Source organism: Pieris rapae, chromosome Z, assembly GCF_905147795.1.
Source record: "Pieris rapae chromosome Z, ilPieRapa1.1, whole genome shotgun sequence".
NCBI lineage: Eukaryota > Metazoa > Arthropoda > Insecta > Lepidoptera > Pieridae > Pieris > Pieris rapae.
Genome location: NC_059534.1, coordinates 4,217,648 through 4,240,969, shown reverse-complemented (window position 1 = coordinate 4,240,969; position 23,322 = coordinate 4,217,648). Strand labels below are relative to the sequence as shown.

Genomic DNA, 23,322 nt, shown 5'->3' with positions numbered 1-23,322 from the left:
CAATCAGCGTTCAGTGTGTCCTGTATGCACATAAATGCTGAAAATACCTTAAAAAGCATTATAAATAATATTTTATTTAACTTTTTGATAGATATTTTGGATACTAGGATGGGTCATTAATATTATTTTAAATATTAAAAAACATATTATATAACATATTTATTTAATGCACTTCAGGAATATTTATAGCTGGTATACATGTAGTGAAGGCATGAGATCGACCTAATGTATTGTTGGGAGGAAAAAGGCAGGTTCCGATACATTCTCCATATGAGTGAAAGTTGTTTTGATTACCTCCACAGCCTGAGTAGAGATGCTGTCTGCAGGTTCTATAAAAATCAACATAATCACTATGAAATGTTTCCCATGTGCTTTCCTTTTAGTCTATTTGTACACTCATATTAATTCAATGTTTAATCTAGCAGTTTTAAAAAATATCTGCAATATCATAAATTGTGTGTGAGACATTTTAATGATATATTTAATATATTTGTAAAATCTACACATATTCATACAGCCAAGGCTTTTATATTAACAAATATAAAGGTAACTTTAAAATACAGTACATTATGTCAGTGTCAGATCAAGATAATATTAATTTATAGCACTTGTACCAGTCATATAATTTAATATTCTATTTACCAAATATTTTCTCCGTCAAGAAGCAATTAATTTTTAAAACAAGATTAAACCAAAATATGTTTCATTAATAACTAAATGTATAATATGTTACTTCAACTTACTTAGAAAGTGTGTCCCATGCCCAACGATTATAATACCCAAAACAGCTACCATAGTCAAATGCCAGTGAACAAAAGTATGGTATTTTAACTGGAAAGGAAATTTTATTAGAAGGAAGTTAATGTCCTATAACCTCTAGATGGTGCAGAGGGCGTCCACAGTGAGTCTCCATTGCGTTATTAGAAGGAAACATAGTAATTAAATAAAAACCTTATTATATTTTAGTAAATTTTAACTTGTTTAAAGCATATGCTTATTTCCAAAATTAATGAGTCACAATTTGAAATACTTAATTTAGTGATTCCAAAAAACCATCTTATCATTACCTGGAGCATTATGAACATTTAAATAGCAGTAATCATAGCAATCTTTCTTTGTCTCAAACCTATTTCCATTGCCCTGGCATCCGCCCCAGAAGAATTGGTAACATGCACTCTGTCTGACATCGTAGTACCATTGTATTATATCTGCACGACAGGGTCCAATGTCAGGTCGTAAGAAACAAGTTTTATGCCTGGCTGGAAGACAAGAACAGAGATACTTCTTTAGAACACCTTAATTTTAAGGTATTTTGTTTATGCATTTGATTAGTTTATTTTTATTAATACAGTTGTTCTTTGTAGTTCTAGTGTTGCATAGTTCAACAGCAAACAGCCAATAATATAATATCCAAAATATGAATGATTGCATTTTAACTATGGGATTAAGATATATTTAATGAATGATGAAAAATGGAACTATCATTATATCTTTAATCTTGTCAATGAGATATATATTATAGTCCATAACATACCCTTTAGTGTTCGATTAAATTGTATACAGAGTCTTCTAACATTAGGGTCTCTTGTAGTTGTAATTCTACGAGTCTGATGTTGTCTTTTATGTTTTTTACGGCAATATGCTGAGAAAAGTAATAAAATGCTGATTATTATAAATACTTGAATTTTGTTGTTTTTGCCACTAGAAAATAGTAGTTCTTCCATTTTTAAAAGGTATTTGTAGTTTTTAGGTAAAAGTTACTTTTACAAACTTCAAAAATTTTATTTAACGAGGAGGTATATTATTTTTATATCCCATGATCGTAAAATTGTAAAATTAAATCACTTTCAATAGGAGTTTTATTGCTTATTGGTTGGAGTGAACTTAAACGAAAACAACTTCCTTTTGCTTCCTTTAAAGTTCCACCGATTTGATGTATTACAAATATAGAAAGGAATCGAGTCTTAATTCGATTTAATAACCTCTTTATTTTAAGGTTGGCTGCAAATTTGCTGTTTCTACTTCACTCGCGCATACTTTCCTGCCTCATACTCTGGATATTTAAGTATATAATTTTTAAATGATAGTTTTCAATTTTCATAAATTTTCTTAAAAATAAAAAACACCTAAAAATAAAGATGGCGGTCCTTTTCGAATATCAAAACAACATTTGAGAATTGGTATCAGACAATTAACATAACAAAAAATGTTTAATACTTGACACTGACTTAACATCAACACTCCGTGAGTTGACATACAAGTTACCGTTTTTGTATTAAATAATAACATAATTATGCAAATTACTAAAATATTAAATACAATTTTACAGCTTCTTTTACTACCGCCAGAGTAATATGACAATATTGTGAATTATGAAATCTTATTACAATTTTTTTTTATACTGTAACTCATAAGTCATAACTGTAGTTTGACGTTTGACGTTTCATATAACAAGAAGTTTTCGTTTAAAAACAACTGACATTAACATTGATGATGAAAAAAATGTTATTACTAACTATTAGATTAATAAAATATAACTTTAATTCTTCTTCCCCTAATTTTTTAAGCTTTAATTATTGCAATCATTTTTAATGACAGCACCGAAAAACATCTATATAATAATTAATGTACGTAGCATAAACAACACAAAGCAAATAACAAGCAGGGTACAGTTTACTGAAGCAGTTCAAGACAAACGTAGTTTACAACCTAAACGGTGGGCGGGGTGCGTGTGCGCTTTTTGCTCGTAGTTAGACGATCCGATCCGGTATCGGGATTTATCCTTATTGTACTTTATTGTTATTCTGTTCATAACTATCCGATCGCTCTCCCGGCAAACGTGTTTGCAACGGTTTTATAATTTATTACTTTTTCATTCTTGTAAGTTGTTAACAAAGCGTTGTGATTTAGAAAATTAATATGCCAATATGATGTATAAAGAGACAATAGTTTATTTAACAGACACGTCTTTTGTTCCTTTTTGCAAAAGTGTTAGAAATTAAAAATATTAGTTATTAATTAATTGAAATAAACTAACAGTATGTATATCAATGACCTAGTGTGTAATATTTTTTTTATTAATCTTATTTATTATGTGGTGGAAGCTGCGGATGTTAAGGTAACTATTTTTTTTTTTCAGTATGTTTTTGTAAATATGTAATTAAATCTGCACATTGTATCATATAAATTTTAAGAAATAAAGCTTCAGCGAATGTGATTTTTAAATAATTTTTATAAATGCGTATGTAGGCTTTAAGTACAAGATATTTATGCATTTCTTTTTTGCTTCTGTGACTAGTGAGTCATGTATTTGGCTTATCAACGCAGTTAGGATGTCGCCGGTGTAATTCCCGACGAAAAGTAATAGACTGTTTCAGTAGAGAACGAAGTAAAAGTCGTCCCCCCATCACAACTGTACAGATAACATTACAATAATATGATATATGCATAGAAAATAAAAAATAGCCGTCTTTTGCACATTTAATTTTTAATATAAATAATAAACATTTTATACCAAAAATACATTTAAATAGTATAATACAAATATATATAATATAATAATAAGTGTGTGTTTAGTATCGTTTATTATATTATATACGGTCTACGATCAATGCTGTTACAAAAATAAATCATGACTGATGACATTATGAGTCTGGACTAATTTATATTATACACGTATAATAACAATATTATGCATATAAGAAAGGGCACAGTGAGGAAATCTATATAAAGTAATTACCCTATTAACGCAAATGTAATTATTATTGATTGATTGAATCAATAATTATTATATGTATAGGACCATTTATGACTTATTATCGTATGTAATTGATAATAAAGTATAGTTAAACTATTAAATATGTTTATTCGATTGCCGTGACAACTTTCTGCAACTCAAATACGTACTTTTAAACACTTCGAAAAATCAATCCCAAAGTACCTATTTACGGTGCTAGGATGCCGTGTTACGTGTATCTATGGTTTCTCTGAATAGTACTCGATTGCCAAGCTTGAATTGGCAATACTTACGCCGTGATGTACTGAATACAAATTGAAAAATTGAATATTTATTTTGGTATTAATCAACTATTCAAACTTCACTGCAAGTTGTTGCAAGACTTATAACTTGAAATCGTAGCTTTAACATAATATTTACAACAAATGGGTCTTCGAAATTTATTGTCTTAAGACAGTAGCCATTATTTAATGTATGTCAATCTAATATTAAACTTGAGTTTTTTTATCTACACTCTACAATACAATAAAAAATAAAATAAAAACATTTAACCACTTTAAAATAACTCAGTCGAATTGATCAATCCTTACGGTAAGATAAAGAGTCGATAATCAGCGTGACCAATGATTCGCCTACATATTATGTCAAAAAAAACAAAAAGTCTGACATACGACAGTCTAAGTTATAAGTCTTGTTAATGAATATCACCGTTACAGTTATTGGCGAGACGGCCAAAGTAATATTTTGTTATCTATTTGTTACAGCCAATAAGTGATTCCTGCGTAAATCGTGTCGCAGCTTGCGAAGCTACCAGTGGGACCCATAGAGTTCTTTGCGGCACAGATGGGCGTACTTACCCTTCCAAGTGCCATCTTCTTAAAGCACAGTGTAATGGAGAACCAGTCACTGTAGCTCACAAAGGTCCCTGCAGTGGTAAGGCGTTCTTTTTGTATTCAGCGCTTTTAGGGGAAAAAATTCCGAATTTCTTCATCCTTTTGGTTCTGATCTTATCATATTTTTTTTTGAAATCTGATAATTATTCCGTTTTAATTCGTAATGGAATAGTGTATTGTAATCTAAAGCACGATGGTTTGGTGTTGAAAATCTTAAAATACTACTGATTATTATACATAACGTCAGTAATATTCTTAACTAAAAAAAAAATACCACAAAATGTCATTTTTTGATACAAATTTAAATGAATAAGTGATCGTTGTTATTATTTCAATAGTAAGAATTGTAGTTAATAGTTGTTAAATATTGGTTTGACTGTACTTTGTTGGGATAAAACAGTGAACTCTAAGAACTAATGTTTCGTATTTACGTCGAGTTTAGACTTCACCTTTAAATATTAAACCTCTATAGTTTAGAAACTTTTTTGTTGACCGTATAGCTTTGTCTATGGTATTTATTAGGTCCACGTACATTATTTTTAGTTCTTATCTGTGAACTAAAAATAATGTACGTGGCATTGTTTTACACCTAATAGATATTTTTTTCGTAGATGGCCAGTCGTCTTGCCTAGCAGTGTTGCGGTATGCATTGAACGCACAAAGCGGCAGGAGGGCGGCGTTCGTGCCCAAGTGTAGAGCAGACGGCACATATGCAGCGGTTCAGTGCGCAGCTGCTGGCGCCGCGGCAGGTTGCTGGTGTGTCACACCAGACGGCAAACCCCTACCAGACACAGCTGTTAGGAACGGAAGGCCTGATTGCACACGACCTGGTCAGAAATGTACTTTTATTCACACGAGATTTTTTAATGGATTAAAACTAAAAATATGATTTTCCAAGTATTTTCGTCAACAATGCTACATTAGTTTGCTGAGACGCGGTCGATGTTAACCTGTAAATGCTAGAATTGAAAATATTTTTGTGCTGCATAGTTCATGTTCCAGCTTAGAACAAGGAATCGGAACACCGGGGAAATATTTATCTATATTTCCCCGGTGTTCCGATTCGATTAATACACAGAGAATTCTTTAAAAAAGTAATCTACTAAGGGAAAATCAGTTAAAAGCTTTACCTCTAAGTTTATCTAGTAGTGGTCATGATCTTTGATACGTAAGATTTGTTTCTGACACTATGTGGTATTAGACAAAGACAGAAATTTTGTTTCGGCACCCAATCAGTACTTAACACTTCCACATAAATAATTTATTTAATGTATCCGGTATTTAGACATAAAAAACATGTTATTGACTTTTATAATTATTTTAAGTAAATTCAGTAATCAAGTTCTTAGAATACTCGAAGCTATAAATCCCTTTATATATGAATCAGGAACTATTTTTAATACTTAGGAAAATGTGTGCAACGAGCTACAAAAATCATAAATTCCTATTTCAACACATCTGTTTTCCTTAACGTCAGTCTGTAAATATTGGTTCATAGCAATTCGTAACACTTCGATCTTGTTTACACTTTACTAAGCTGAAAGATCACATATCATCATATTAAATCAGACGAGTTAAGAATTATCCAATAAATAACTATGCCGTCTGCCTTTCAAAAAAATATACAGTATGTCTGTATAGGGACGCTACAGGGAGTGTTTTCTGACATGTAGACTGCTGATTATATCGACATAAACATCGTATGAACAATGCACAACCAAGACCAGTAAAGACGATTTATTACGTCAAATCGAGTGATGTTACGTGGAGAACGATATTTCTCTTTTGCGTGAAAATAAATAAACCAATGGTCTGATAGATCGAATAGACGAATACGTTTAATTATTAAATTTTGGACAGGTAGTTGTCAGACTTCTGTGTCCACCCCAAGTGCATGTTGGTGAATCTGGCGTTCTTCGATTGATTTATCCCAAGACACGCCAGTTTTCTCACAATAATCCCTGCGACCTTGTGAAAAAAGTGATCTCCAACAAATTCGGGGTTAAGAATTGCACGATACATTCTGAACTGCATACTTAACTGTACCCAAACATTATACTCTAACAAGAACGTTAAACGCTTTGAACAACGCATTACGTCATATTTATAATATTATTCTAGGCGATAGAATATAATATAAATTCTAAACCACATCGGATCACGTATCGAATCGCAACTTGCGTGATGCGAGCACAAACAGAAAAAGAAGCCTTTAAATTGTTTCTATTGTATTGCCATTAAAGCTGCATGTTGTTAAATATACATGCTAATAGTTACTGTGTCCATCATCGTAAAATCTAAATTGATATTTCATCAAGTATGAATCATTGAAAAAGTGCGCTAACCATTTCTGCTAAAACATGTGGCCCTCAGTCAATAGACTGAGTCGGTCCCAGTTGACACCACTTACCTACTCATTCATGCACTTTGTTTTTTTTTAAATTGAAATTTTTATTTTGCCTCATTTTTTGAATGTGTGTAAGGTTTTCATTTAGGGAGATTTAATCGTGTTTTGTTATTTATTGTTTTTAAAGACGGATTAAAACTATTCGATAATCTTAAAAGGATAAAACTGTCAACTGTCATATCACGATTTAAAATACGTGGAATCTGTTTAATCTTTTACTGAATTTTATCCTTCAATTAAATTCGCAGAAATGTTGAACTTTTATTCTTGGACTTATTCATAAAGATTAAATTGAATATTTTACTTTGTTAGACGAGGTTGAAATGTCCATTCTATATTTCAATTAATTAAAAACATAATAATTTAAAAACTGTGTCTAGTTGCCTTGTATTTGCTATAAGTGAAAATAGCTGTTCACCAAAATGATTGCAAACAGACTATAACATCTATAACTTTTCAATTTGAAGCAACAAGTTCTTTGATTTTTTGGTGCGCATATAAAATGTTAACCATGAGTTATGTTATGTATTTAAAAGGGGTCAGGGCTCTAAAAGCGGAAGATGTCAATCCCAACTTATTTACTAGACAGTAGACAGGTACCTATTATTGAATTAGACGATTGATATGGCGGTGATGTGAAATGGTGATGTGATTGTCGTGTAGCCGCGTAAAATACCAAGAAAATAGTTAATAAACCTATTCCTACAGAATAAAACGAAAGAATATGTATAAATACAACGTGATGCTAGCGGCGAGTATTAAAGGTCCCTTGAAATTGGAACGATATCATCTGAGCGCCAAAGGACCGCCTTTAATCAAAATTCTTCGATAGAATTAAGTGCAAAATAAAGTCGCCGCAGGTTAAAATTGAGTCACGCCATTTTTTACCTGACCTCTTTTCGCAACAAAAATACCTGTCATTAAAATACAAACTGATAAAATAATATTAGTATCGCTTAACAGTTCTTCTACTTTATTGACTCACATTAATTTCCTTAATCCTTAAGAAGGAATATGTTCTAGTTATACCAAATAAATGTATGGAAGATACCGATTAGAATCAGTTATCAGAGTCCGGGCGTTGTCCTGCGGAGGACGTCTCATTGTCAATATACATATATAACTATAATTAGAATGAAAAGGTTAAAGTTGAATTTGATTTTTTCGATGAGAAGGTTAAGGGTTTCTTAAGTAGATTGTGTTTTTTTTTAACTTTCGCGTCTGTTCTATTAATCATATGACAATTTAAGCTAATTTATAGTTTGGCGTGATCGGCTGTATAAATTAAATCCCATAAATTATAATCGTTTCGATTCACATTACATGTATTATTTAACTCATTTAGACATAATTAAAATCCAATACAATTTAGGTATTTAAATTATTGCTTTTGGCAGTACCTCAGCCCAACGTTCGTGACCTAGGTAGTGTATTGCTCTTTGAGAATGCTTTGATAATGCTCAGGAACTAGTCTCATGTCTGGCATATACGTGTTTTATTAAGGAGTTTATTCCATTAGTCTTGATAATAAAATTATGCTTTTGAATTGTGTTTAAGTTTTTTATATGTAAAATAAGTTTCACTTTGCAATTTAAACTATTGATTTATTTAGTTGAGCGTCGTGTGTTGATGAAACTAGTAGACGCAATTATCGGGAAAACTTTTTTTTAAAGGTTTCCGTTTAAACAGGTCGTCCGCGAGGATTCCGTGTATTATTTGTGACCTCATTATAAATATGTTTCAGTTCAATAAGACTACCATAATTAATACTTAGCATGGTACATTATTTATTGGTGAGAACCTTACAAAAGTAATTTCAGTAGTACAGTATTCTCCCGTATAACGCGAAGATTTTTGTAGTGTGATATTTTTACATAATTGCACTAGTTTTATTATACTTTTATTTAATAAAGTTTTTTAGTTTAAAAAAACAGTTTTAATCGAATGCTGTTAAACGCGATTTCCGACGCGGTCCATATCTACCGCGTTTAAATGGGGATTGCAGTAACTCGCGTTTATACAGTTTCAAATTTAAATTTTTTCATGTTTAAGGACTAAAATTTCTAACAGCTTCGTTAGAGCCACTAATATGACTAGTAATCCTTTCATTAATTTCATAATATAGTCGAAAGTTTATATAAATCCACAGAACTACTTTTTTCCGAACTTATGGTTTATGTTACCGATTGGATTTCCTTTGTTGTATTTTTAATCTGTTATTTCAAAACCTCAAATACCACAATTTCATTGAGAACTTTGTAATTATTTTCATTGATGTACATAGCTAATTTTGCACACTCCTTTCCTGTAGATAATTATGACTGTTGGGGGCCAACAATTTTCCTCTAAATTGTCTGAAAGTAACTACACCAAAGTGTTATGTTAAATGAAGAATTTACTTAATAATCTTGTTTCAAGTGTTCGTATCCGTATCCGTTTGACAAATGACTAAACGGTCAGAGAATATAAAGTAGATATTAAGTGTGAATGCAGTGAAATGTTTACGGAGCATAGGTATCTATGCTCATCCCAGAAATTCGGGCTACCAATTCCTATTGTTTGCCTGAAAGTACACGCCAACGGAGTTATCTCATTCCAGATGGTTTAATGTATATTAAACTCAACAAAGCTTGGTCATAGATAAAAAATACAGTTAAGGTCGCTATCTAACCCATTAAAAAAAGTATGTTAATTCGGGTTTGGAAACACCTAACTCCTAGCCAGATATTATATCTTGGCCACAGGTTGCATAACCATCTCTTTCTTTTAATCTTGACATTTACACTATATAAATTTTACTTTTTAAGTTTGTTATAATTTTATTATACTTGTTCTATTTATTATAACTATAATAGAAAAATGTGTACTAGTATACTTAGAGGATTGTCTTCAGATATAAACTGTGTAATATAAAATGAACAAATGTGATCATGAACTATTATACCACTTTCAGTTATGTATTTCTTGATATCAGATAATATTTGTCGTCATTGACTGCCTTAGGTGTGGTGACATGCCTACATTAAAAAAGTATTGCACTTAAAATAGTCCTTTTTAGCTCTCAGAGCGCGACCACACGATGCGTTAACGGTGCGGTGCGGCGCCCGAGCGGTGCCGCAACGTCATTCTACATACAAATTTCTGTACCATGCTACACGACGCGTTGCGTCGCACCGCTTGTGCGCCGGACTTGTGACCTGCGAGACGAGGCGGGGAGGGGTAAAATATATTGCCACACCGCAACGGCAGTGTGGCATCCTATAGCTCGAAATAATTGCGGTGCGGTGCGGCGCCGTTACCGCATTGTGTGGCCGCGCTCTAAGTCTTGAGTTCTTAGAGAATATTATCTACTGCGCTGAGCTGTAATGAAATAAGGTGAGCAAGCATCTAAATGTTTTATTCGAACAGAATGGTATCACTTAACATCAGGTGAGCCTCCCGCCCGTTTGCCCCCTGTTCTATAAAAAAAAATTAAATTCTTAAATAGCTAAGATCTTCCTTACTACCTTTGAAGTTTAACGTTCTGTACTTGTCAGGTTAATATAAAGTGATACCATGATGGTCTTATGAATGGTAAAAATAATACATTTTTAATTAATCTCAGGGGTACTCTATACTCAGGTACACATTAATATTAATATTATGCTGCAATATATATTGATTTTTTACATTTAAACGTACGCATACATAATCAATACTCAAATTTCTATCTCCATTCACAGTTCAAAAAACTTTTTGGTTCACCTTAAATGACCTAACGGATTACGACGACACACAGTTTGTATTAGATACAAATGTGGAATAGAATCAATTTATTCGCTAAACGGCCTGATTCCAGTGTCTGTCTAGACGAATACTAGCTATTTGTTTAGTCTACATATTTTTATTTATAACACGTAAATGAACCTTACCGAAAAGTAGCTATTGATTTCAGAACTTTGTTTAAATAATAAAAAATAAAATAACGCTACAACCGTATTAGGTCTCGGCCTCAGATTTTTGTAGCTGTTTCATGATCAATCTAATAAGCAAGTAGGTGAGCCTCCTCTGCCAGACTCAAGCTATTGACTTTTTGGGTAAGGTAAGCATAGAATTAAACTCCATTTGTGCACGGGGATCGAACCTACGACGTCAGTGATGAGAGTCGCACGCTGCTGCACAAATATATTAATAATTTATTATAGTTTCGCAATCGCTTAGATTTTATAATGTAAGTCACTTGCTTGCTTGAAAACCGGTTGAAAACAAAACTATACGTATCGTGAGAATTACTATTCTTAGTGATAAATAATTATATTTATTAAATATACTTGATTATATAAAATCGATTTGCCGTGATGCAATTTCGCGGATCCAGAAAGACCAGATATTTCCAGTGAATACCGTTCCATTTGTAACTAACACATTGTTTACATTAGACGTCTGGCAACTGTTATGGTTTACAGACGATGCATTCTATATGTTAATGGAAATTTGTATGTTCATCGTTTTATAGTCAGCCGCGAATTGGCTTTAAAATTTTATGCATATTAGCGTCTATTTGAGAAACGGCTTTTACGTTCATTGTGCTTTACCGTTATACCGGAGCGCTTTACGTTCTATGTAAATATAGAATCGCAAGCTTTATACATTTGTTAACTTCTTATATGTATTAAAAATTAAATAACACTGAATCGCTATCGACCCTATCATTTCTATATAAGTTTTAGAGTGTTATTCCTCTTCGTATGTGCTTATTCTAAAGTAAAAGCTGTGTATAGGTTTATAAAACACTGTAAGCTAATACAGTATTTTCTATATCAAAATGAAGTAATAAAATCGATGAATCAGATTCCCTGCTGGCGCCATTTAAATGCTTAGCTTCGATCTGTAATTATACTATAATTACACTCGTCACAAAGATTTCATAGCTTTGCGGAATGCATATATATATGTATAAAACTTATGCTATTCAAATCGCAAATAGTATACATTTCTGACATTAATTTGTATACAATTACTCTACCAATAATCGCCTCTTAAAACGGTATTTATCTTAATTATTTTAAAGGGTTCAAACGCAGTAACCTCGGAACCCATTAACAACGGATGTTTGAAAGCTGTGTTATTTGCTATGAGATTAACTTAAATTTCTACTTCTAATTATTATTATGTAAGTCAAATGTGGCTAAGAATGTTAATCTCTTAAGTGGACCATACGATTATCGTTAGAAATTTTATTTATTTAGTAACCCTTCGTTACAAGTATAGAGATACATAGTAGAAATTACATAATAAAATATAAAAAACGAGCTAGTTCTGGATATCCATAGTCACTCCCACTTTGAAATCGATTTTCCTTCAGTTTTATAATTTAATTTATTGGTTTAATTTTTATACCACTTCGTGTATGCCTGTAAATTTAAATATTGCATATATTTTAATGCTTGTATAAATTAATTGATTATTTAAACTGTCATGTTTGGTACATAATAAACGCGTTTTTATTTATCTTGAAATCGTATTTGTTATTTTTATTCTAGTTCTAAGGAGACGAATATGTGTACTGCAAACACCGCACTGCGCAAACACCAAGTAATTTCATTTCGTAACACATGGCTCTTATTAAATTCCAGGTTTTTATAAAAGCAATATGAATAATATATCGGATTACAAAACGCCCGTTCTTAAAATATCCCGCACTCAGTCATTCCGTCTAAACCATTTACAGAATAGCAAGAAGATCACTGTTAATGATTCCGCTTATTGCTTCTAGATACAGCTGATTACTACATGACTTTAAAATTATCAATGAAAAAATCAGTGTCTGCGCCATGCAAATCCTTTGAAAATTTAATAAAAATCGTATAGTCCAAACTTACACTACTTATTACGGAACGACATATATTGCACTTATAAATATAGAGAGATGTAATTATAATTTTTAAATGTAAACTAAAATCAAAATTAATTCAGCCGGCATTACTATTAATATAGTAAGCCTATTTATATTTTACTGCTGCGTTGAAGTGTGGCGCCTTTTTGCAACGCAATTAAATATTTATTACCACTTATATACTGACCCTGTTACTGTAAATTACGTTTCTCCGATATTACTTACGACTATTAAAATAAACTAAGACTATTATTCATTAATAACTTCAAACACTAAATAATAATTTTATTCTCACTTGCTACTTCAAATTAAAATCAAACAAAATTTTATATGGTGCTTAAAAAAAACAGCATTTAATATTATATATATACTCGTCAAAATGTATATCTGAACAAATATATAGGGTATCCCAAATGCAAAAAATACAAAAATTTCTATAAAATAGGGCTCATTAACCGATAGCTTTTTGGATTTAAAGCACTATTGAGACTTAAGGTAGCCCACATTAACAAGTGTGAGGTTCTAAGAAATCGCGTTTCGAGTCAGACTGCGCGACGCCGTAGCACAATGGACTGGAGTTTTTTGTCGAAGGTAACGAAGGCATGCCTCAACCATGAGACGATAGAAAAAACGCCCCAGACATCATTCAATAGCTTTGTCGAAGCGGTTCGCCGCGCCTTTGATGTGTTATATTTAGGTACCTGCCTCTGGCCATATAACGGAATGGAGAAAGAGTTAGAACGCCAAATGAAAACAATATTTCAGTTAAAATATCAAACTAAAAATAATTTGTTAAAATTCGAACTGAGTTAAGAAGTGTTCACATTTCAACGTGAAATATTAAAGTAAACGATGTAACTTAATACAGATTGTACGATTGGCGCAAATAAAGCAATTTAAACTTTCAATTAAACAATTTATGGAGATGTAATAAGTATGGGGAGCTCGCCCGTTACCGGTTTTAGTATCGACTAATGCCGTACATCATTGTCGTTAAGACCGGTCGAGTAGACAGCATCGCACTTTCAACTTCCACTGTAGGCATGTCGGCTCGAGCACGTTCCCTTTCAAATACTAAATAATACCTATAATCGTTAATAGGCAATTAGACCGGGTGTCTATGACCTCAAGCAAATATTAAGTCATCGTTTGCGCGGCAGGTGCCTGTTTAATTGATATTTAATTGGTGGCCACTTTAAATACTTAAATGGCGACAGTACAGACAGTAATAAGTGATTTTATTTCATGTTGTACTATTTTGTGTCAATACTGTTTAATATTTCCTGTATTTCCATCATAATAATATTTCCTGTCGGGCGCGTGTTCTTTTTAGTCTCACTATGCGTTTTCTCATAACGTTATTTTTTTGTTCTCAGGTAAATCTCAAACGCGACGGCGCTCGTCGGTTCGAGGTCAACGTAATAAAAGAAGTAAGTCTTACTTCGCACATGAAAATGACTTTCATACTAGAATTTAATGAAAAGGCATAAATTAACAATTGATTTTATGCACATGCAACAATGCGATCACGAAACTAATTACCACGTTTAATGCCATTGACATTAACAGACCTTTCTCCTGTCGCATTAAAATGCTTTACTTTAAAACTAGTGATTTGATTATTAACACCAGGGATAAGTGTAACATAATTTACGTAACCCGTGTTCTCAATACAGCTGGTAACAGAATGGGTCTATTTTTGTACAACACCATAGATGAATTTCTATTTCCACAGGGAAAGGCGAAAGCTTCACATTAAACGAGGTTATAAATATAAAATTTTTGTCATATCATACAGCTCTTTGTTGAGTCTGAATAGAGGTGCATCCTCGAGATAATGAAACAAATCGTTTTATTTAGTGCCGCGCACACATCTCAGCATGCGTTTCGAATGCCTGAATAGTCATATCTCGCGTGAGAATAACAATATATTTCCATGAGAAGTTAAAAAGAAACTTGGTACTTCTATTTATATAATATCTTAGAGCTAGAAGGAAAAATGTGTTTAATCTAACGTCTCGTAATTTTTCCTTATGCACTGAGATCTACTTAGCAATTATATTGAATATAAAATTTTTAGGTTGCACACGGGCTGATCGAGCTCAATTTAATGGGAATCTCATAAAGATATTTAGTGGGGAGTTTGGTCGCTCAGAGAGGGGTGGGGAGGGATCGGACCCCCGTGATGTTGCCGATTGGAAATTCAGGGAACTTGATCGAGACAGAAGCGGCACTTTGCAGAAATCAGAATATCGAGGCTTGAGGAGACTTATCAAAAAGGTTTGTGTTATGTGGACATCGACGGTTTCTAAATTTCGCTAATTTTGCCTGACTAAAGAAGTAGTTTATATTGAATAGGAATTTTATTGAAAACAACGTACGTGATGCGATAGAAATCATTGGAAATGTGTTTTGATAGCATAATTAATACTTAAATATTATTAACGAATACATAAACAGCGTACCTATACGTTTAAATGGATAAGTACTGTGTTTTCTATGGAAAATTTGTGCAATACAACGCTACATAATAACGGAAATTTTCCAATTCTGTTGGACCAGGCACAGTCTATTCGTTCCGTACGGCCTTGGGTTTCATTGTAGGCTTAATTTTCTACTGATTTTCCTAAAATCTATTAGGTATGAACTTTTCATTTATTAGAAATGGTACCTTCGAATCTGTGATTATTGTATACAGTAGGTAAAATGTGGTTTAGGTGGTGAAACCAAAAAGATGTGCCCGTGCGTGGGCTCGTGGCTGTGACGGAGATGGTGATGGTGAGATCGCGCGCGCGGAGTGGTCAGCTTGTCTCCTGGCCATACCAGAACCACCCGCTCCGGACTGTGAGTACCTTGATACTATGAAATAAATCAGTGGTATAATAATTTAGGTCTTTCTGCCTGCAGATCATTTGTCAATCTAATAGGCAAGTAGGTGATGAGCCTTCTGTGCCTTACATACGCCGTCGGATTTTCAGATATAAGGCAAGCAGGTTTGCGATCTTTTCCTTCTCCGTTGGAGCGAATGTTAAATACGCATGTAGAAAGTCCATTGGGGGAAGAAGGCTAGTAACTTCGCTTGCGGAGTCAGTATCATAATTATTAGGGAAAATTGTATTATATCAACGTGTGCGCAAACATAATAATAATATATAGTCTCTCTCCGTTTCTTCATGTCGTTGAATGCAGACGATGACAGCGGGCCAGAGAATGAGCCGGATTATGAGGAGGAACCACCACCCGATCCAAGTGCAGGTATATCTATAGTAACAGTAAAAAACTAAGTGGCATATTATATTATATTATACTAGTATTGCCTTTTATATGTAGTAGGAGAACTTGGCCTCATCACTCACCTCGTCTAACAAAAATTACTCGGTTTGCCAGAGCAGGATACCTTTGATTTGATTTTAAAAGCACCCGAGCTAATAATAATCGAACTTAGTAACTAAGGTCCTGGCGAAATTTTTTGTAGTATATTATGTTTTGCTCGTATTTCGTATGGACTAAAGTTCGGATCAATACGATAACGAATAAAGGTCGTACGTTGCTACTTTTTTCGTCTGGTTTGCCAAGTGTGCATATCATATATATTTTTTTTAAAATACAATTTTTTTTAAGTTAATTACTTACTTGAAAAGTCAGAGTCAATCTTTCAAGTCAGAGTTTCATTTTGAAAATGTTTCTAAACATCAAGGCAGACACGAACAAATGATATCGTATACCTGTTTCTTTAAAAATTTTTTGTTCCTTAATATATAATTATCGCTATTAAAAAAGGACGCGACACGAGCAAATCAAATAGATTTTGTTCTTGCCATCTCTCTCTATTTAGGGCGTTGTCATAATATGATACGGCAACATTACCAACAAAACCAATATATTTTTTCAGTGCTGCCAGGAATAATGCGAAATTCATTCGCACCAGAAGGTTCCGTTGCGAGGGAAGATGAGGCGAACGACTGCTTAACTGACAAACAAGCTGTGCTAGATGAGCAGGTATTATTTTTAATTTTGACTTTCTTTCGTATTCTAGTCTTTGAATTACGATCATGGAGCGTAATTTTTACATAATGCCTCGGACTTTAGCGATACCAAACACCTAAATGTATTCTTCCTTTATGGTTTTAAAACAAAAAAAATTGGCGATTAAAAAGTGTGGCGGAGAGTTTATTGCCAGTTCTTCACATCCGTTCAACGCCCTTGATTTAAGAACTGCCAGTAAATGTAAAATTAAAAGCATTTAATATAAGTATAGTTCTGTTTTGACGCTCATAAGTCTACATTGTGTTACCTCTATGAATAAATTTAATGATTTTGAATTTATTTAGAGGGATATTTTGATTTTACAGGTTAAAAGTAAGTTGTGATATATATTTGTTATATGATGGATATGTATAATATTGTCATATTGAAATTAACACATCATACATAATTCTATATATCTACAGAATATGTTACAAGCTATCTTTCCCAAAATATATGAAAAATTTTGTCAACATAAATGTTAAAAAAAAAAATTATAGAAATTAAAATAAAATTACTAATAATTTTAAGTTTAATTAATACATTAAAAAATGTTTCTCCTAATGTTTAATTTAATGCTTGTGCGAATTACAATTGGCGTTTGTTTTAAGTGTAGCGAAAGTGCGACTGCAAACGATAACCTCTTTATTTCCTGTATTACGTATTTGTAATAAACCAATTGAAATAAATATATATTCTAGTAGAATTACGCGAATATTTTTATAGAACTTAGTTTCTAGTATCTGCTAGTATCTGCAAACATAGTTGCTTTTAGTGATATATGTATATGGAGTTAACAAGAACCCCATATTTGGTAGATAAATATTATATTTCTATATAATCAGTTTACGTATTAGTGAATGCGAATTTTGTTTAAGGGAATTCATATACAAAAGGGTAAGATTTAGAACCAAGTAGATCCCATATTGTATTAATAAAACGTGGATTTTGACATTTATAGGTGCTAAATTGCATTTTCTCCGACCGGAATGATAGTTCGTACAAAGTCCCTACTCTTTTGTAGCGCTTTTTTATTTAACAGCGCAGCGCATTGCAGCTTGATTGCTCATGAAATGGTCTCGCCCTATATGATCACGTTTGTTGGTAGAAAGCGGGTAGTGCTGTACTTTACGTGCCCGAATGCATGGGCGACGGAAGATACGCGAGGGCGCAGTGCTACCGTTCCACAGGCTACTGCTGGTGTGTGCATCAAGACACAGGAAAGCCAATACCAGGATCGTCGGTCAAGGATAGTAAACCCGATTGCGATTCAGCACCCCAACATGCTAGCCCAATGAGAGGTAAATAGGTTTTTTCTTCATTAATTTGACCGCACTTCATAGCTTAGGACACCAAGGAGTTTAGATACAATGCAAATTAAAAAAAAAAAAAGGTTTTTTTTTATAATTAAATTAACGCTCATAATGTGGTTGTACAATTAAGATTTATTGAAAGACCTTACGACGACTTAGGGTCCTTCAAGAAAAGAGCGTACCGATTCTTAAAAGGCCGGCAACGCACTCGCGAGCCCTAACATATCACTTAACATCAGGTGAGCCTCCTGCCCGTTTGCCCCCTGTTCTATAAAAAAAAAAAAAGACCTTATGTCGTAAAACCTGTATGTTTGTGATATTAAAATTTTGTGTATATACCGTGTAAAAGTATACGTATAATGGCAGGTATATTTCGAATATGTAGTCCGATTTGAAACAAATAAACACATTTTCTTATGTAAAAAATATTGATTTTTTTCTTAATTTTTTCCGCTGGCATGTATTTTAAATTTCGGTTTAATCTTTTTACATTACTTTTATTATTACTAAATTATAATCAGAGTTAGAGAAATTACATCAACATAAAAAATTAATGATTTATTTCAATAATAAGTGTACATTGATATAGGTAGCTGTATAATTTTCTGAAAAATAACCTTTATTATGTAATTTAACCTATTTTTATGAGTTTCAGGTTGTCCCGAACCAATGAAGAGTAACTTTTTGCGAGACCTTATGAACTTTTTCATTTCGAAAATGACTACTTCAATTAACGGCACTGGGCCCGGGTAAGACATCAACTAATGCTTATATGTCTGTTCTTCAGACATGTAAACGGATATAAACAATATACATAAGACAGCCCTGACCGAAGGCAGTTTTGTATTGAGAGCCCTAGTGGTTGCTTATACGCTAACGGAAAATATCGTAAGAAAACTAAAGACATTTAATTTTATCCGCCAAACGACATTGAAATCCAGAAAGTATAAAATAATAAAATAGCATCCCGCTTTGTATGCTGAAACAAATGAATTCATTAAATCTTACATGATATTTATAATCAACATAAAATCTTATATATAAAATTCTCGTGTCGCGGTGTTTGTGGTTTAACTCCTCCGTAACGGCTTGACCGATTCTCATGAATTTTGTGTGCATATTGGGTATGTCTGAGAATCGGAAAACATCTATTTTTCATCACCCTAAATGTTAAGGGTAGTCCACCCCAAAATATTTTTATTTTTTATTTTTTTATCAACTGTATCAACAGCATTAAAAATACACCTAGGTGAGCTAGTCTGTTTATATCACCTCAGTCAATTTTCTAAGACATTTCAAAGCGGTAACTGAACATCTCCGAACTTCTTTAGCTTAGGAACAGTTTCCTCTTAATGACATAGTACCGCTATATCGCCAAACAATAATCTTTAGAAAATGCCTTATAAGTAGACATTCATAAGCCACCATTTGTTCACTATAAGCCGAAATAGCTAATAGTTATCACTATTGTGTTTGCAAATAAATAACACGCTGGAACTAATAAATTATGCTTATTTATTCATTAATTTATGTTGTCTTTAGAAATGTGTTATGAAATTATATGGCTTAAAGATTTGGTGGCATTTTTTGGTTCAGATAATAATTAATTATGTTAAATAGCAGTTGTTTTAATAGTGATATGATTTCTACTAAAACAAATTGTTTCTCAGATGAGATGTTAAAATTAACGGTATACAATTTTTTTAAATACCTCAACATACGGGATTAAATAGTTTCTTTACCTTGTTCGTATATCAAAGAAATTTTCCCCATTGAAATTAATTGAAATGCAATTAATCCGCTTCAGCACCAAAAACACCTGAAGTGTTTTTGAATAAGAAAATGATTTTACGCTTTGATTCAATAGACATCTTCGGACCCAGGGTTATTAAAATAAATAAAAGCAAAAAACTACAACTCAACTTATCAAAGTGCTTAGAAAACGAGAGAAATAAGCAAACAGAACAAAGTCTTATGGGCGAAACTGTTATGTGTATTGTGTAGTGTGCAATTCGTATCTCAAATCTTGCTCTCATGTCGATGCACTCGTTTATATGTATACAAAAAGATTTACAGTAAGGCGTCCCCAACATTCTTTAATTGTTAAACTAGCTTAAATAGATATTATTGAAGTGAAACTTCTTTAGAATCGTTGTGATTTCAAACCGGATGCAACGGAAAAGCGACAGTAAAAAGAGACAGAAACATTAATTCATATGATTTAACGTGGCAGAAAATGAGATAGATAAACTTCTATAGAATCGTCGTGATTTCAAACCGGATGCAGCGGTAAAGAGAGACAGAAACATCAATTCATAAGATTTAACGTGGGAGAAAATGAGAGAGGAGGCATACAGCCTCTCTTTACTGCCGCTTTTTCATTTGATCGAATTTCAAACTTTCGCTGTTTTAGTTTTTGCCAAATTAAAGATTTATATTAAACTTATAAATTAAAATGTATCATTAAAATATACTGTTTTTAAAGAACACACACATTTAGATAGTGGAAAATGATTAATTTATATTTGATTAATTATAAAAACTTTGTTTTTGAAGGTTTCACTTCTACCATGTGTGAATTGCACATTATATGTTTTTTTTTTTAACAATATTTATTGTTAAAAACCTTTATACCTGCAATTAATAGAAATGAAAATGAACTAATGAATCCTATGAAGCCCTTCGATGTTAAACGACAGGTGCTGACCTTGGTAGGAAAGAAATGATCCCTAGTCTTGTGCGAGTGTGGGGTGCTTTTAAGAGAGTGCACGGTTTTAGTAGCAGGCACACATTTATTTATAATTTCACACAGCACATATATATTAGACATAGATTATAAATTTGGCTTTTTATAATTTTCTATAGATACATTCTATTTTTTTTATGACTATATAAAACATATTAGGCGCGACGATGTGATTTCTATAATAAAACCTGTCAAACAGAAGGATGCACAATCGACCACTTTCAATTTTTTTAAATCAGTATAATTTTAATCAACGGAAATATGTAATACATTATTATTAACAATATCATGACATATTGAGATGAATAAAAATTATAATAAATAACACGCACAATATTACTAATGTAATAACTAAATGGTTACATAAATAAAATTACGCATGAAAATAAGACCGAATAGATATTTTAATTTCCGCGACAAACATTTTCAGAGAAATGGTAAAATGGGGTGCATCAAAGGAGGAACAAGCGGCTACATGGACATATGTTATGTTAGATAAAGACAAGAACAAGGCTCTCGAAAGAAGAGAATGGAAGTCTTTCCATCAGCTCATTTCTTCTGTGAACGAGCTCAGAAGATGCGGCCGAAAGTTGCCAAGATATTGTGATGTGAACCACGATGCCAAAATCAGTATTACAGAATGGATGGCCTGTTTAGAAGTCATGCAGGCTTCGCAGGTGTCAACAAGTAAGTTTGTAAATCGTTTTAGTTTGTATAATTATATTTCTTACAATTTTTTTTGGATTTTCATTGTTAATTTCGGGAACTATGTGGGACATAATTGTAGCTTAATGCAGTTTTTACCGTGAAACACCACTTGGAACCAGCTGCCACTGAAGTATTTCCGAACTAATTCGACTTAGACCAGTGTTGGCCTAGTGGCTTAAGCGTGCGACTCATACCTGAGGTCGTAGGTTCCATACCCGGCTGTGCACCAATTTTGAAGACTTTCTTTCTATGTGCGCATTTAACATTTGCTCGAACGGTGAAGGAAAACATCGTGAGGAAACCGAGATGTCTTAGACCCAAAAAGTCGTCGACGTGAGTCAGGCACTGGAGGCTGATCACCTACTTGCATATTAGATTTAAAAAATGATCATGAAACAGATTAAAAACTCTGAGGTCCAGACCTAAAGCGGTTGTAGCGCCACTAATTGGTCTTAGGGTCCTTCAAAGAGCGTCCCCATTCTTAAAAGACCGGCAACGCACTTTCGAACCTTGATCTACCACTTAACATCAAGAGTCCGTAAAAAAACGATATTTTGAAAATGTCTCGTATGACGTTCGATGAAAAAATTGTTGTTATGTCGATGTTATATAGATACAAAGTTTTGATTAAAAACACATTTTTATTTTCAGCCGAAGTTCCAAAAGTACCATCTAATCCTCGAAGAAAAGGCCCAAACCCCTTGGAGTCAATTTTAAAAGCAGACGACTGATTTATTAACTCACATAAATTTATTTATTATATAAAAAAATCCCTATCTATCAATGATCAATATTAGTTTGAAAACGTATGACAACGATAGTCATAAATTGTTTTAACTTACCGAATTGTAAAGGGAAAAATTTCTACTGATTATAACTTCTCAGAACAATTGTTAATAAATAAATATACGTATAACAGTGTATGAATTAAATTGTTTTATTTCCATAACACAAGTTGTTCATATGTATTCCCGTTTTATTGTGAAGAACTCAAGCACTGCATAATAAGACAATTGATAATCAATATATCAATATTTTACTTAGTAAAATATGCAATATCAGAAAAAACACGTGTAAGTATACAATAATATAATAAACAAAATATAATAAAATAAGTATAAAATATAATAACACACGTATAAGAAGTTATACTTCTTTGCCGTAACAAGAAGTCTTCTTTCGCCTGATCTTTGACATGATCCTATTTATAAAAATGTATTCTGTTTGTAGAAATAACGACACTAACAATAGAAAAACTAAAATATTGACAAGCTAATTTCAGTGTCGGTTTTTGTGACGGTGTGCGCGCGCGTCATAAAAATTGACTCTCATTTATCTAACGCGCCAACGGAAGTATAACATCAACTATTTTTTTTAAATATTATATGGGTCGCACCTCTTTATTATTTCAAAAAATGGAAGGGTAGTGAAGCAACACATGTTAATTGTGGTAATTAAATACGATTAATATATTATTTTAATAACTTTCGATTTCTTTTTTTCATACAATTTGCGATCCATAATTCTATGTTACTACATATGTAATTACGATTTAGGCTATTCATTTAGTCTTTTGGACAGACATAAATAACATTAAATGCTTCATTTTTAAAAATGG

At 32.6% G+C, this 23,322-nt stretch overlaps 1 protein-coding gene and 1 non-coding gene across 4 annotated transcripts; one reads left to right on the top strand and one right to left on the bottom strand.

Annotated features, from left to right (window-relative positions):
- Window positions 1–274: 274 nt before the first annotated feature.
- LOC110997363 lies at window positions 275–2,195 on the bottom strand. Of its 2 annotated transcripts, none has more exons than XR_006751195.1 (5): window positions 1,983–2,195; window positions 1,535–1,642; window positions 1,127–1,259; window positions 744–831; window positions 275–329 (listed from the first exon to the last, which is right to left on the bottom strand). It is a non-coding gene; the product is annotated as an uncharacterized LOC110997363 (transcript). The 2 variants fall into 2 exon arrangements; XR_006751194.1 differs by having other exon boundaries at window positions 1,127–1,255; window positions 1,983–2,187.
- Window positions 2,196–2,685: 490 nt separating this feature from the next.
- On the top strand, window positions 2,686–22,631 carry LOC110997384 (SPARC-related modular calcium-binding protein 1). 2 transcript variants are annotated; one of them, XM_022265523.2, is made up of 12 exons: window positions 2,686–3,118; window positions 4,501–4,669; window positions 5,241–5,459; window positions 14,288–14,341; window positions 14,992–15,191; window positions 15,629–15,755; window positions 16,101–16,166; window positions 16,804–16,910; window positions 18,046–18,238; window positions 18,906–18,999; window positions 21,427–21,683; window positions 22,356–22,631. In XM_022265523.2, the coding sequence occupies exons 1-12, from the start codon at window positions 3,041–3,043 to the stop codon at window positions 22,433–22,435; spliced, it is 1,644 nt and encodes a 547-aa protein (XP_022121215.1). In that variant the 5' UTR covers window positions 2,686–3,040; the 3' UTR covers window positions 22,436–22,631. The 2 variants fall into 2 exon arrangements, with proteins under 2 accessions (XP_022121215.1, XP_022121214.1); XM_022265522.2 differs by having other exon boundaries at window positions 16,068–16,166.
- Window positions 22,632–23,322: the final 691 nt, after the last annotated feature.